Source organism: Penicillium pulvis (assembly GCF_028828015.1).
Source record: "Penicillium pulvis strain IBT 33274 chromosome Unknown scaffold_8_segment0_segment0, whole genome shotgun sequence".
NCBI classification, from domain to species: Eukaryota; Fungi; Ascomycota; class Eurotiomycetes; order Eurotiales; family Aspergillaceae; genus Penicillium; species Penicillium pulvis.
The window spans coordinates 1440742-1455230 of NW_026643080.1; the positions used below are offsets into that span (position 1 = coordinate 1440742).

A 14489-nucleotide genomic window follows, 5' to 3' on the forward strand; every position below is an offset into this window, starting at 1 on the left:
GTTGTTGTTGGGTGTTACACAATCAAGTCATTGATTTGTTTCTGGTCTTTTTTTCTATTTCGAAGTTTTACTATTTCCTAAGATCTACGTCATCGCCCGTGTGTCGGTCCTGCGGATCAGGTACATTTGTTGAGAACTTCTCATCTCAACCATATCTCAAATGGAATTCGGTTTGTCAATTTGATCCTTATCTGTATCCCCCAAAATCTGACAGTTCGCAGGCACCGCTATAGCTGCCCTGGCCGGTGGAACGGCTCTAGCAGCTTATCTTGATGCCAAATTCCACCTCCGCAAAGATACAGGGGTCCTGCTAGCAGTGAAACGGGGAGAGCGTGCTCTCGCGCGTGCTGGTATGTTCATCCAATTAACCATGCGATACCGTATACTAATATTTCCGAACAGTTTCCGACGGTAGAGTAAATGCTTGGTTCGTTTTTCTAGAGACAGCAAAGAAATACCCCAACACAACTGCGATCTGGACCCGAGAACAGACTTTCACCTACCGTGATCTCCATGAAAAAGCTTGCCAATATGCCCATTATTTCCTATCTGAAGGAGTGCAAAAGGGCGACCTAGTCGCTTTCTACCTCCAGAATCGCGCAGAGTTTCTGTTCGCATGGATTGGTCTGTGGAGCATTGGCTGCGCACCAGCCGCAATCAACTACAACCTTTCAGGCGAAGCTCTGATCCACTGCTTGAAGATTAGCGGTGCAAAACTCATACTGGCAGATGAGGATCCGACCTGCCTCGCAAGTATGGAAGATTGCCAGGCGACACTCACGACCGAACTTGGGATGAAGCCTGTGACGCTGAACGACTCGTTCAGGGACCACATCAGCACCTTTCCGACAACAGACCCACCGGTCGAATTGTCTCTCAATGTGAAGGCAGATTTTCCTTCGATTCTACTGTATACGTCTGGAACAACCGGAATGCCTAAGGCCACCGCATTCACCACGGGCCGAATGTTCGGCGGATTCACCACGCGCTCTGTCGCGGTTGGCGATAAACCAGGACCAGATGGAGATCGTTGGTACAGCTGCATGCCACTTTATCATGGCACCGCAGCTATCTGTGTCGGCACAGCTCTATCACTCGGAGTCAGCGTTGCATTAGCCCTGAAATTCAGCGTCCGCAATTTCTGGACTGATATCCGTGACAGCGACTCTACATTCTTCGTTTACGTTGGAGAAACCGCTCGCTACCTACTCGCGCCTCCACCTTCTCCCCAGGACCGGGACCACAAAGTAAGAGGCATGTACGGTAACGGACTTAGACCCGATGTCTGGGAGAAATTCCGAGAACGATTCGGTGTCCCTGAGATCTTCGAGTTCTTCAGTAGTAGTGAGGGTGTTTTCAACTTGATTAATGGCAATGCTGGTCCATTTACAGCTGGATGTGTTGGTCATCATGGCGCACTGCTGCGTGGGATTTTCCGGAATACCTACGTTCCTGTTTCTATTGACTCGGAGACTGGCGAGGTTCTTCGCGACAGCAAGACTGGATTCGCTATTCGTCCTTCTTTGGAGGAAGGTGGTGAGATCCTTGTCAATATTCCGAGTGAGGAGGTTTTCCAAGGGTACTGGAAAAATGGGTCAGCCACACAGAAGAAATTCCTACGTGATGTATTCGTCAAGGGTGATTTGTATTACCGTACTGGTGATGCTCTTCGTCGTCAGGATGATGGCCGTTGGTACTTTGTCGATCGGCTTGGTGACACATTCCGCTGGAAGAGTGAGAACGTGTAAGTATTTCTATTCCCCTATTGACGGGAACCCCTATTGACGGGAACCCCTATTGACGGGAACCCCTATTGACGGGAACCCCTATTGACGGGAACCCCTATTGACGGGAACCCCTATTGACGGGAACCCCTATTGACGGGAACCCCTATTGACGGGAACCCCTATTGACGGGAATCTTCTTCGCTAACTCAACGTTTCCTGTAGTTCAACTGCGGAAGTTGCCGAGGTTCTGGGTCGATTCCCCGGTATCCAAGAAGCCAACGTCTACGGTGTCCTCATTCCCAACCACGAAGGTCGCGCCGGTTGTGCAGCACTTCAAATTGCTCCCGAGGCACGGAAAAGTCTTGACTACGCGGAACTCGCTCGCTTTACGCGCTCTAAGCTGCCTCGTTATGCCGTCCCTGTGTTCCTGCGTGTGGTTGAAAACTCTAGCCACATCCACAACAATAAGCAGAACAAAGTGCCACTCAGAGATGAAGGCGTTGATCCGGCATTGATTGGTACTAAGGTACCTGAAGGCAAGGAAGATCATTTCTTGTGGCTCGGCCCCGGTGAGGAGGCATACAAGCCCTTCGGAGAGAAGGATTGGGCACGTCTGACAGAGGGTGGTGCTCGCCTGTAACATTCGCGATAAGTAAATACGCATTTCATGCGCAGCATTGTATATACGCAAGACTTCAATAATTCCAAGCCCAACTTTATACCTTCGAAAACTCGATATCTATTCATTGTCCCTAGTACTGATCTAAACACCTCTATTAAACTCATCAATCACACTTGGAGGCTCCTGATAAGGTCCAATACTCTTCCACTCCATATCCAATCCAAATCCCGCCGGTCCACCAACCCTTAGTCCCCGTTCATCTCCAGTCCAGAGTGGATGCGCAGCCATACCAATCACATTAACACGAAGACCATAACGCAGATCCTGGGATCCTATCGCTTCACCATCTTGTCCCAGAATGGAGATGAGATCTGGGACAGTGCAGACAATCTCATGTTTGGAGGAATCGTCCGGGTTAGCAATGTCTGCGTACGCAGCGTAGAGGAATTCGTTCTGGAATGGAACTATCAAGCAGCGGGTGTCATCAAAGGGAATCTTGGCTGGGCCATCGAGGTCTTGTTCTTCGTTGTTGAGGGGTACGATTGTGCACCGGCCCATTGTATATCCCTCTTGGACATCTCTTTTTACGTCGATGATCTTGCCGGTGTAGAGAAGGTAACCTGGTGTAGTCTCGAACTGTCCGATCACATTAGGAGATGGTGAATGATCTTGAAGCGGATTTACTCACAATTGAGTTGACGAGGTTACTCTTCGATTTTCTGGCTCTGTGGATGGCACGTCCAATGTACCATGCTTGTGAGACCGTGTTCGGAATGGCATACTGCTTGATTACCCTTCCAGCCAAGGGTGTAGCGGAAATGGCAATGCTGAGTCCCAGATCTACACATTGCGTACGCAACATGGTCTCGACTCGTGAGTTTGATTCGGCTTTCTGTCATTGGCGTTAGTGGGTGTTTGCTTTTCTGGGTATAAGGGGTCCTTACCATAACCACGGATGTGTTTCCTCTAGCATCTGCCATCGCACAAGGGGTGATAGGCTCACCGTAGACGTATGGTGTGCCTGAGAAAGAATTAGATCACTGCTGTTTAAGTGAAAATTGGGAGTCAAGGACTGACCATGCTCCATTGTTGGGTATGCACGACCCATCAAGTCACCATCCACCACAGGAATATCATAGTAGACACTGGTAGGGAACGTCGAAAGTCCATTACCACCACCGATTTCATCTGCTATCACGGCTTCAAAATGGCTATGACCCCCCATCCTGACAGAAACATCTATAGCGTCCATGATCTCTGTACCGGAGGCTAAGCGCTCATTGCCTACGCTCGGTGCACCATACCACGATCCGAAGACACAAATGTCCGAATCCTTCATGTAGCTGGGGGACACGACACGCATTTTGTTTCCAGAATCTCGAAGGCTTTCCAGGCATCGTAAATATTCAAGGTATGAGGAGCCTCCACCACCAGTGCCTAGTACGCCTGTTCCCGTTGCCATGAATTCTAGGTCAAGTGGAGAGATGTACCATACACCGTTTCGAACATCGGGCTGGTAAGTTTCGATGTCCATGAAGGCGGAGAACTTTACCCTGGATTGTAGTGATTCCGAAGTTCTGTTCTTGTATTGCTTTTCTGGCTCTGGATGGCTCTCGCCGTTGGTGTGAACCTCAGATTCTTCGCGTGAAGATGCTCCATTTGTTAATGGGGAATAATCACCAGTTATCGCCAGTCTACCAACGGCTTTGACAACAAACCGCGTAGCCTTGTTAGTGACGTACTGAAGAGGAAGCTTGTCAACGGACACAATCTTAGTGTCGTTTCTGTCTGCGCCATGAGCCACAGCGGTGTCAATGGCCTTCTGCTTTGCATATTCTAGCACGGTCTTCTCATCTCGACCATCGAGGATCTCAATGATGTCAACTTCACCCGATACCTTCGCAATCGCAGCTCCGACGGCATTTGCGGAATCATGATGTGGCGGGATTATACATTCAGCAACACCTTCTAGATCATCCATCTGAACGATTGACCCGCCACCAACGAGTAGGAGTGTCACAGGCAAATCGGAGACTTTCATGTCTTCAACTGCTCGCTCAAGGATCTTCTTGATCTGCATGCGTGCTTTGGAAACTAGATTAGGCGAGATAGCCCTCGCCCTCTTCAGATCCCCAATATCCGCTTTCCCTGAAGCCACAACGATATCGGTGGTAGTCATGACATCGCCACCAAAGACCAAAGCCTGGCTAGTCAGATAATGTCCAACTGATTCCGGGCCAACCTGAACACTATCCGAAGCTTGATCATAGATAACCCGACTACCTCCCCCAAGCCCAACACAGAGTACTTCAGGCATTGAAAATGCAGTACGCACACCACCAACCTCAACGAAATTCGGCGCCTGTCGCGGGAATCCGGACGGAAGTAATGCACAAACATCACTGGTCGTGCCACCAACATCAATCACAAGCACCTGAGTCTCAGAGCGAGCCCTACTCTCCCCACGGTCTAATGATGCTAAGTACGCTGCACCTGTCATGCTGTTTGTTGGACCAGATGCGAATGTTTTGATTGGTAACTCCGCCGCCGTAGCAGCATCGGTTAACGTTCCATCATTTTGCGTGAGGAACAAGGGACAATCGAGACGAAGCTTCTTCATGGCTTCACAGAACGCACGAACTGTTTTTCGGGCCAAATTTAGGATAGAGGCATTCAGGATCGTCGCATTTTCGCGCTCTAAGAGCCCGATCTCTCCAATTGTATGTGAACATACTACTGATAAGGATGGATCTTGCTCTAGCATTAGTCGCTTGCATGTTTCTTCGTGGAGTCCTTGTGCGTCGAGAGGAGAAAATATGCCCACTAGAGCTACTTTGTCGATCCCTGCGGCCTTGATGGATCGCACGGTCTCTTTGATCTGGGCATGATTTAGTGGATTTATCTCACGCCCGTCGATTTCCAGACCTTTCTACTATTAGAAAAAATCAACCATAAGCAAAAAATGTCTTTACCTACCTCCATCTAGATAAAAAACTGGTCCGCTCATAATATCCTTCAACTCTGGTGGAAAGTCGGAAAATGGCGGCAGCTTCGCGTGCCTGTCAGCTTGAATACCATGTGATTGTTCAATATTTGAGGTTTTACCATCTTTGTGAAAGGGCCACAGAGCCGAACAACAGCAACCCTACTAAGTCGTCGTGCATCTGCCTCCACAACGGCATTCACGAAATGTGTTGTGCCAATAGCCACACTAAGGATATCCCGTCGATCAACGGACGACTTTGACAAGACATCCTCAATCACGGTATGAATGCCAGATGTGATATCGACTGTTGTAGGTGTCTTACTTGAAGCACGTACACCTCTTGATTCCGTCTCCGAGGCCGAAATTTCAATGATAGCGGCGTCGGTGTTAGTTCCACCTACATCAACGCCGATACGGCATGGACCGCCGCGAGTCATATTGTATATATCGCCTTATACCGGTTGAATATCTTAAAAGAAGTGAAGTAATAAAAATGTGGGAGGTGAGATTTGATTGAAAATGAAATAAGAACTCTAGATATGGAGGGTCATCTCGTATGTACATCACCGCTTAAGGTAGTTAGATAAGGTTCCTGTATGCACCGTGACCTCTTTACTAAAGCGCACGGATGCACTTGCCTAACTAATCCATAGGTTACTTTCCACACGAATGATCTACTTCCCCACCACGCCTTATCACACGTATCATGCCGGGGTCGGAGTCGGGGTCGGGGTCTGACACCTACAACAGGAAAGCGGAAAGAATAGGATCCTAGAACACTAGGGCATACAAAGAAATATCATGATCCACTCCGAACCCCGATGCAACCCCGTGTGGTGGGAGATCCATGCACACTAATCACCCAATCACACGTCAGAACCCCCGAGAATGATCTTTGCTTGGGCCTTTGTCTAATTTCCTTTTATCGCGTAATATCTTCCACAATATCTGAGATGCGGGTAAAATATATCCGTTTTCGCGGGCTAGTGGTGGCAATAAGGGTGTAGCACTGTCGCCTATTCAGCTCCATCTGATTTGTCCTCGCTATTCTAATCCCTGTTACACGATGCACTGCTACAATGCATGACAACACCTTTGATAATGATAAGCTGATAGCTTGATAACTTGATAAGCAGGGGTGTTTACTTCCTTATCTAACAAGGTAATTGGTCAACTGATCACAGTCTAGTACATAGCCAGTACTTGTATTTCCATCTCTAACACTATTATATTAGAGAAATCCGACGTCTTTCCGTCTCGCAGATACAAACCCCAAAACCAAGTGCGGAGTAAATCGAGTATGTAGTAGCGGCCGCCCAACCATAATTCATATGATCTGTTTTCATTTTTTTCCCCCGTGAACCTTTGCCAGCTTTCCTGTCTTGTCCCTCGGTATGTCGGTCAGGGCTTTCCTGAAGAGAATCGAGATCAACGCGGACGGCGGAGTCGTGCCGGACCGATGGATCAACAATGATATCAAACCTATCGAAGCTGGGCGGCGGACTTGGGGGCACTGGACGTTTCATAATTTTTGTACGATGGTTCGCTGTATGGGTAAAGATGCCATGCTAATGCCTGTTAGGGGTGCTTGTCAACTCTAATATCTCTACCTATATGACTGGTAGTTCATTAATTGCCCTGGGATTGACATGGTGGCAAGCTATTATTGCTATTGTCGCTGGACAGCTCCTGGCAACCTTGTTTGTTATCTTGAACTCTATCCCCGGTGCATTTTATTATCGTACGTGATCTACCACTGTCAGTGATTCAGATCTAACCTGTACAGTGGGATTTCCCGTGGTCAACCGATATGTCTGGGGTATGTACGGAAGTGCATTCGTGATCTGGAATCGTATTCTTCTTTCTATTGGTGAGTTACCCTACACCTCCATTCAATACCCGATAACCGCGTTACTGACTTCCCTTTTTTTCACAGTGTGGTGTAAGCATAACGTCGTCCCCTCCATCCTATCACGCTGACCAACTTGATAAGACGGCTTCCAAGCATGGATAGGAGGAGAGTGCATCTATGTCTGCCTACAAGCGATATGGCCCGACATTGAATCTCGCATCCCGAACACCCTGTCCGCATCAACAGGTACAACAACGGCAACCTTCGTATCCTACATAATCTTTATGCTCATTTCACTACCGTTCATCTGGATCCACCCGCACAAATTAAACACATTCTTCTACGCCTCTGCAGCAACGATCCTCATATTCGAAATTGTGCTTCTAATCTGGTCTCTGGCAACCATGGGCGATAGTGGGTTTGGCTCGACACTCTCCGGCTCCGGCAATGCCACAGGGTGGAATATTGCTTTTGGAATCATTAGTACAATCGGCTCCATCGCAGCTGGTATTCTTAATCAGAATGATTATGCACGTTTTGCTAGGAAGCCTACCGATGCTATTTGGGGCCAGGTTATCAGTTTTCCCTTTTACGGTATTACTTGCTCGATTATTGGCATTTTGGTTACGGCTGCAACGCAGAATCGGTATGGTGGGGCGCAGTGGAATTTGCCTACGCTGCTTAGTGCTGTGATTGAGCATGGGGGGTCGAGGTCAAGGGCTGCGGCTTTCTTTGGTGGTGCTGCTTTAGTTGTTTCGCAGATTGGAGTGAACGTCCCTGGAAATTCTTTGGCGGGTGGTAAGTATATTCAAGTTCTACCTCTCACTCTTTTTACTAACGTTATTTGCAGGCTTTGACTTGGCGGCAACTTTCCCCCGGTATATCAATATTCGCCGAGGTGCTTATATCACTGCTATCGTCTCTATTGCTTGTAACCCTTGGAAGCTTGTCAATACTGCCACGACTTTCCTCACAGTTCTGAGCAGTTACTCCGTTTTTCTGGGTCCTATGACTGGACTGATGATTGCTTCTTACTTCGTTGTCAATAAAGGCAAGATCAAGGTTGAGGATCTATTTGTTGGAGATAGTTCTAGCATCTATTGGTACACATGGGGAGTGGATTGGCGAGCTGTTATCGGGGTAAGTGATCCTCTTTTCCACCCTATTCTGCTCGGTCTTGGAAGATCGGGAATTGAATAGCATGTACTGATATGATTATAGTGGGTTTGTGGAACCGCCCCATCACTGCCTGGCTTCATCGCATATGTGAACCCCAACATCATTGTCCCGGTGGGCTTCATGCATATATATTATATTTGCTTCCTCTCAGGTTTCGCCATTAGCGCTGGTGTATATTCTGCACTTCACATTTTGTTTCCCGTTCCTGCTGTGGTGGAGTTTGTTGCAAGGGCGCCGTCTGCTCGTGTGCTGATGGAAGAATATCGGGATCAGTGGGATTGTGAAGATGAAGTCCAGACGGTGCTCTCTCCGCCCAAGCCAGACTTCGATTGATCTTGACAACTCAATATTTAGATTCTAGGTAGTCCTGATGGAACTCCAGGATTCGAACGGAGTTTTAGCCCTACCTATGTTTTTTGTTTTTGTTTTGTAGACAGACGACTTGGGTTTTGACAAGCGATTTTGATACCAAGTCATTAGGGCATTGGCCATGTCTGGGGGTATTTTTCAATATATTCATTGATAGGTATTTTGGTGTCGTGTTTGTCTTCTCAGTCATAGCCTCGTAAATGTCACTTATCTTACAAATATTTCCTTCTTTATCGTAGAATCTTTCTTATCAATAAAAGGTTCCTCAAGTACGGGGCCGTGGGGAAGAAGTTCCTCCGGGTCGAGGACGCGGGGAGGAAGTGCCTCCAGGTCGTGGGCGAGGAGAAGCCGCTTGTCTGCTTGTTTTCAATGCCCAAAGCCTACGACCCCGTTGGGGAGGACCGAGCTCAGCAACTCTCTTCAAAACTGCATAGAACTCCTGCTGCCGCTGTTCGGTGGCACAATAGTGATTAAAGTTGTTGATAATCACTTGTGAGGTTATAGGGCCACGGTGCGACCGGAAGAAGTTTTGAATAAGGGGTAAAAATTCTTCGCCGCGTGGCATAAAAGTCGGGGTAGAAGGACGCTGGGTGTTCAACGCAGCACCTGGGTTCAGGTTTGTGAGGAGAGAAGCGGAGGAAGGTCCTCCTCGACCAGGGCGCGCTGAGCTTCCACCAACATCCCGGCCGGCGACACCAAACTGACCGGTCCATGTGGGCAGTCCAATGGGGACGGAGCGAGCGGCTTCTTCAGCTTTACGAAGTGCAGCGGCACTCTCGTTGGCGAAACGGCGAGCTTCGGCTTCGACCATCTTGGGGTCTGCCTGGACTACTCGCTTGCCGTTAATGATCTGGTCGTGTTCGAGGGCAGCATGAACACCTGAACGGGAGAAAATGCTATGCATGAGGCGGTCCTCGGCTTGTTTGCCATCACCATTCTGTTCGGCGTTTTGGTCACTGAAATTGTCTTCAGTATTATTTTCTGCCTTGACACCTGCTGCAGTTTTGAAATCCTCCACGTTGGCGATTCCCTGAACAGTGCCCAGGTCGTCAGGTTCCTCGGCTTTAACATGGACTGGAGAGGAAGGTTTGGCCTTCGGCGCGGAATTGCTGTTAATGGGACGCTTCCGGGATGGAAAGTTGGACTTCGTAGTCTCCTTCTGCTCTTCCTGGTAGGTGACTTCTGCATCTTTGAAGAGTTGTGTCGTTTCTAACTCCTGGTCATCCTCTTCGGTAAGCGTGAACAGATCATAGAGGTCGTTGAGTTGGAACCCTTCACGCTGTTGTGGATCCTTGGTGATTTTGTTGGTCATGAACTGCTTGAAGATCTGACGGTGATAAATCTTTTCTTCAATGGTGCCCTTCATCATAAGCCGGAAGATTGTCACATCACGCTTCTGGCCAAGACGCCATGCACGCTCGCAGGCTTGCATATCAGTGGACGGGTTCCAGTCGGGATCAAAAATGATGACGCGATCAGCACCGGTGAGGTTAATGCCAATACCTCCAACCTTCGTAGTCAGGAGGAACACGTGGAGGTCCGGGTCGACATTGAACTCAGTCACAATTGCATGTCGCTTAGGGATCTGAGTCGAACCGTCCATCCGACGATATGCGAACCCTCCGAGAGAACAAATGAACTTTTCCAAAATGTCCAGCATTTGCACAGTCTGGGCAAAGAGTAAAGTCTTATGTCCAGTGTCCCTCCAAAGCTCAAGCAGGCTCCTCAGAACTTGCATTTTACCCGAGCGATCTTCACGGCCATAGTCACTCCCGAGATGGCTAAGTTGCCGATCAACTAGATCTGGGTGGTTGCAGATTTTGCGGAGAATATCAATGCCTGAGAAAGATTTCCTTTTTCCCTTGCAGATAGACTGCATATCTTCCGAACTGAGGTACCGTTTGTACATAGAACGCTGGTACTGTGTAAGTTTGCAAAAAATAACCTGCTCACTTTTCTTCGGAAGATCAGATGCGACATCGGTCTTGAATCGCTGGAGAAGGTAGGGGGTAATGGCTTCTTTCAACGTCTCCGCACACCTGGTAGCAGTTTGTACCTGGAGATTGGAGGCGGAAGCGTATCCGCCTTGACGGATGGGAATTTCAAATTGGTTCTTGAATGTAACAAGTGTGCCGAGGCGCATTGGGAAGACGAAATCAAAGAGGGACCAGAGGTCAATAAGACTGTTCTGGATGGGGGTCCCGGACAAGATAATGCGATGAGGTGTGCGCAACTCTTTGCAACTGAACGTTATCCCGGCATCAGGATTCCGAATTTTGTGGCCTTCATCGAGGATGGCAGCCCCCCATTCAATACCCGTTAGATCATCTGCGTAGGACTGCAGGCCGGAATATGTTGTGACCAGAACGTGGCCATCCTCGACGACACGTTTGAGGATCTTCTTAGCCGCTTTTTGGCCAGAAGAAAGACTGTGAGAACCACCCGAACCCATCATCTCCGAGGTCAACGCATTTTCTCGTCTGTTCTCCTTTTTGAGATTAAGCATTCCACTCCCAGAAGAATGCAAAATCGAGACACGCAGCGCTGGCCACCAATTATGAAATTCAGTGACCCACTGGACCATCAGAGTTGCAGGGCACACTACGATAGTAGGTTTGGAGTACATTTTGCTGTGGTGTAGCGCAGCAACGTAGGTGATAGCTTGTACTGTCTTTCCCAGACCCATTTCATCTCCGACAATGCCACCAACCGACTGCTGGTGAAGCTCCCATAGCCACTGGACACCTGTCCTTTGGTATGAAAAGAGGTAATGTGCAATGTCTCCGGGCACGCTGAGTCCATTGGGGAGTTCAAGATCAGGATATTTAGGATGCGGCTTATGCCATTCGTCCTCATTGGGATCGTCCTGATAATCGGGTTGCTCACGTCGACGGGCTTCACTGCGAGTTTTCGTCCATACCATCAAACGGTCCTGGTAAACAGACTCGTCGCCATCGTCCACGCCGCTGAGATCCTCCAGATCATCCCCCTTGTCCTTAATACCCAGGTGTCGTTTGCGCTTTCCAGTCGATGTTGTCTCAGGAAGTGTGTCGGGCATGTACTCTTCATCTTCGGACTTGACGCTGGAAGCTTCAGAGGCAACATAGCTCGCGGACGACGAAGGGGAGAGGGAACGGCGGGGCATGCGGATCTTTAGTCGAACCGGGGTTGATCCGGGGGTGGAGCTAAGAGACGAGGGTCCGGCTTCCACCTTCTGGCGCTTTGAACTACTCGTAGCGCTACTTTCGCTGTCGTCAAAGTCGTGGCCAGGGCGAACAAGGTTGCGGTGGGAAGCATCGTGGCGAGCTTGTTCTCGCTCTTCCTTGACCCTCTGTTCGTCTTCTGCGCCTGCAAGAGCATCATGTAGAGCTGCAGCAGGTCCCTCTGATCCACCAGTGTTTATGAGGTCGAATGGGGTAATCTGACCGGTCCGCAGGAGGTAGTCGCGTCGAGACTCGTTCGCCAGCCGACCTGACCCATGGCTAGAAGAAGCCGCCTGTTGAACTTCTCGTTGTCCATCTATTCGCTTTTGAATATCCCGCACATCCTTGGCTAGTTCAGCCCGGCGCGACTTGAGTCGGTCAAGCTCGACGCGACGAAGTTGTTGGGTGGCGGTGCCCAAGGGCTGGGACAGGCGATCCTCTAGTCGTCGAATCTGGGCATCGGCTTTGCTGGACAGAATTTTAGGATGGGAAACAGATAGATTGGGGTTATGAGGTTACATACTCTATCTCAGTCAAAGCTTTTTCCAGGCGTTTGGTCTCGTTTTCCTCGGCTTTCTCAGCCAGCAGTTTGTCGGCCTAAGGCATGTTAGCCAGCACTTCAAGTGAATGCAGGTGAGGCCTGACCTTCTGAGCAAGATCTCGCTCCAGGTCATCCTGGTTCTGCACATCAACGTTCAGTGCCTGTAGGAAGGCCGCCTCATCAGCAGCATGCGTGGGACGGGATGAGGCCATGGCGCAAAAGTCGGGATGGTTGGGAAGGAACAAAGAGAACGAAACGGGTCAGAATAAAGGAGTTTTTGATTGAATCTAAATTTTAAGTGAATGCCAGCATGTTGACTTCTCTCCCTGCTGCAGAATAGTAAATGAAATTATGAATGAATCATGAACCGTGAACTGTAGCCTTGAGATTCGATCATCCTTCGATTTTAATGACGGCAGAAACGACACACCGCCTCCTTGAGCCGCTTTACAGGAAGGCGGGTACCTAAAAGGGTTTAGTGTTCGTCCACCTACATATGCGCAGGCTCCATACGTAAGAGCCCTACTAGTAGATATGGCATGCATTGTACCTACCAACCTAGTGAGTAGCTGCTTAGATCTATCTTCAAAGCTGGGGATGAAAACCATGACGACAGTATTTGAAATTAGACTACTAAGACATGATATCAATCTCTTGGGAGCAACACTGTACCTCGAACACTAGCCTCAAATTCTTTAAAGAGATTGACATTTCGGCTAATGACCATAGATTGTAAATCTTCACGTCCATTCAAGTCGCCCCGACTGTCGGCACTTGCTCTTGTGGCGCTGATCGTTGATAACGATCAAGATAACGATAACGATAAGAAAGTCCCGACATTCTGGGTGAGATCAGGTGATTGAAGATGATGCATCAGCCCTGGAGCTTTCAAAAGTTCCTTTTTCCGGTTTCTTGGATTCACTAGTCCAATCTGGATATTCGTGCATTTTAAGCATCACGCTAACCCTAGCTCGCTTCCCAACCACTCGGTGGATTCTTTCCCCTCTCAAAATGGCATGTAGGAAGCGAGAAGGAATCACGTTCCCCGCAGATGGGGTATTGGACAACTAAATAAAGCACTGGAAGCGCCGTGGCATGAGTTTAGTGGGCCTGGACCAATGATAGCGCCATTCGCTGCAGAAACCCAGATTGTGGACATCATCGTTGGGATTTATTCCGGTCCCTCGCGGCCCGTTCGCTCGAGCCAACCACCAACCCTGTTGGTCCAAACGTCGTTCCCTTGTGATGGGTCCGGTCCCACAGCTTATTTCCCCCGCCCCCTCTTCATATCGGAAATGAAGATTCGCGACTCTCAGTCCAATCGGACAACGGTTGCAAAGAAAACAATCAATCTGCTCCCAATGAGCTCATGCACAAGCGCGTTTGTGTAACAGGGGTCATGGATGACCCATGTCACAAATCTGAAGAACTATTCCCAAGGGATTGGCCACGAGTCTCCAATATGATCTTCCCACTGGGCCACTGCTATACCATCATAGATGAATTGAAGATTCCATATGGATGCATGGGCACCAAAAAAAAAAGACAAAGCTGTCCACTCACAGGCGTCAACTAGTAAATTGCTGCTTCGATGATCTGATTGATCGAGGCGTGCATAAATCTCCTGCAGGTGCAACGCAAGTTATTTTTGGCCCTTTCACTGGGCGCTTCTCTTCGGGTTGACTAACCGTTCCAGTAGCTGTGCGTTAGGTGTCCCTGCCCCTCGGTGCAGCCCCTCTGCAGGTTCCGGGATTTTCTGGATTTTTTTTGCTTTTTGCTTTTTATTCGCTTTGCTTCCGACAAATCTTCCCTCATCCCCCCTTTTGTTTCCACTCCCCGCTGGACCACGTTTTCCTCTTATCCGCCTCATGGGGCGGCGCTTCCAGGTTGCCGGGATATCCACTTCGCGGCGTTCGCAACTCGGACCCTCCAACAACCGTGATCGGAGGTGAGAAACCCGCCATTTTCACTTCTCAACCCAAAGTGGGTGCTCTTGGTCCTTGATTCGGT

At 49.0% G+C, this 14489-nt stretch overlaps 4 protein-coding genes across 4 annotated transcripts; 2 read left to right on the top strand and 2 right to left on the bottom strand.

The window, feature by feature from the left end:
- Nucleotides 1-160: 160 nt before the first annotated feature.
- Nucleotides 161-2367, top strand: N7503_009948 (putative very-long-chain acyl-CoA synthetase family protein (CefD1); the record flags this gene model as incomplete). Its single annotated transcript, XM_057069494.1, has 4 exons — nucleotides 161-170; nucleotides 222-350; nucleotides 403-1744; nucleotides 1950-2367. The coding sequence occupies 4 exons, from the start codon at nucleotides 161-163 to the stop codon at nucleotides 2365-2367; spliced, it is 1899 nt and encodes a 632-aa protein (XP_056916105.1).
- Nucleotides 2368-2490: 123 nt separating this feature from the next.
- Nucleotides 2491-5772, bottom strand: N7503_009949 (hydantoinase/oxoprolinase family protein; the record flags this gene model as incomplete). The annotated part of the gene is made up of 6 exons (XM_057069495.1): nucleotides 2491-2985; nucleotides 3038-3241; nucleotides 3294-3370; nucleotides 3427-5274; nucleotides 5326-5398; nucleotides 5455-5772. 6 exons carry the CDS (start codon nucleotides 5770-5772, stop codon nucleotides 2491-2493), a joined length of 3015 nt encoding a protein of 1004 aa, XP_056916106.1.
- A 957-nt stretch (nucleotides 5773-6729) lies between these two features.
- N7503_009950 (nucleobase cation symporter-1 family protein) lies at nucleotides 6730-8699 on the top strand (the record flags this gene model as incomplete). The annotated part of the gene is made up of 7 exons (XM_057069496.1): nucleotides 6730-6868; nucleotides 6918-7076; nucleotides 7122-7205; nucleotides 7272-7277; nucleotides 7329-7985; nucleotides 8038-8327; nucleotides 8409-8699. The coding sequence occupies 7 exons, from the start codon at nucleotides 6730-6732 to the stop codon at nucleotides 8697-8699; spliced, it is 1626 nt and encodes a 541-aa protein (XP_056916107.1).
- Nucleotides 8700-9000: 301 nt separating this feature from the next.
- Nucleotides 9001-12691, bottom strand: N7503_009951 (DNA-dependent ATPase RAD26; the record flags this gene model as incomplete). Its single annotated transcript, XM_057069497.1, has 3 exons — nucleotides 9001-12406; nucleotides 12462-12535; nucleotides 12584-12691. 3 exons carry the CDS (start codon nucleotides 12689-12691, stop codon nucleotides 9001-9003), a joined length of 3588 nt encoding a protein of 1195 aa, XP_056916108.1.
- Nucleotides 12692-14489: the final 1798 nt, after the last annotated feature.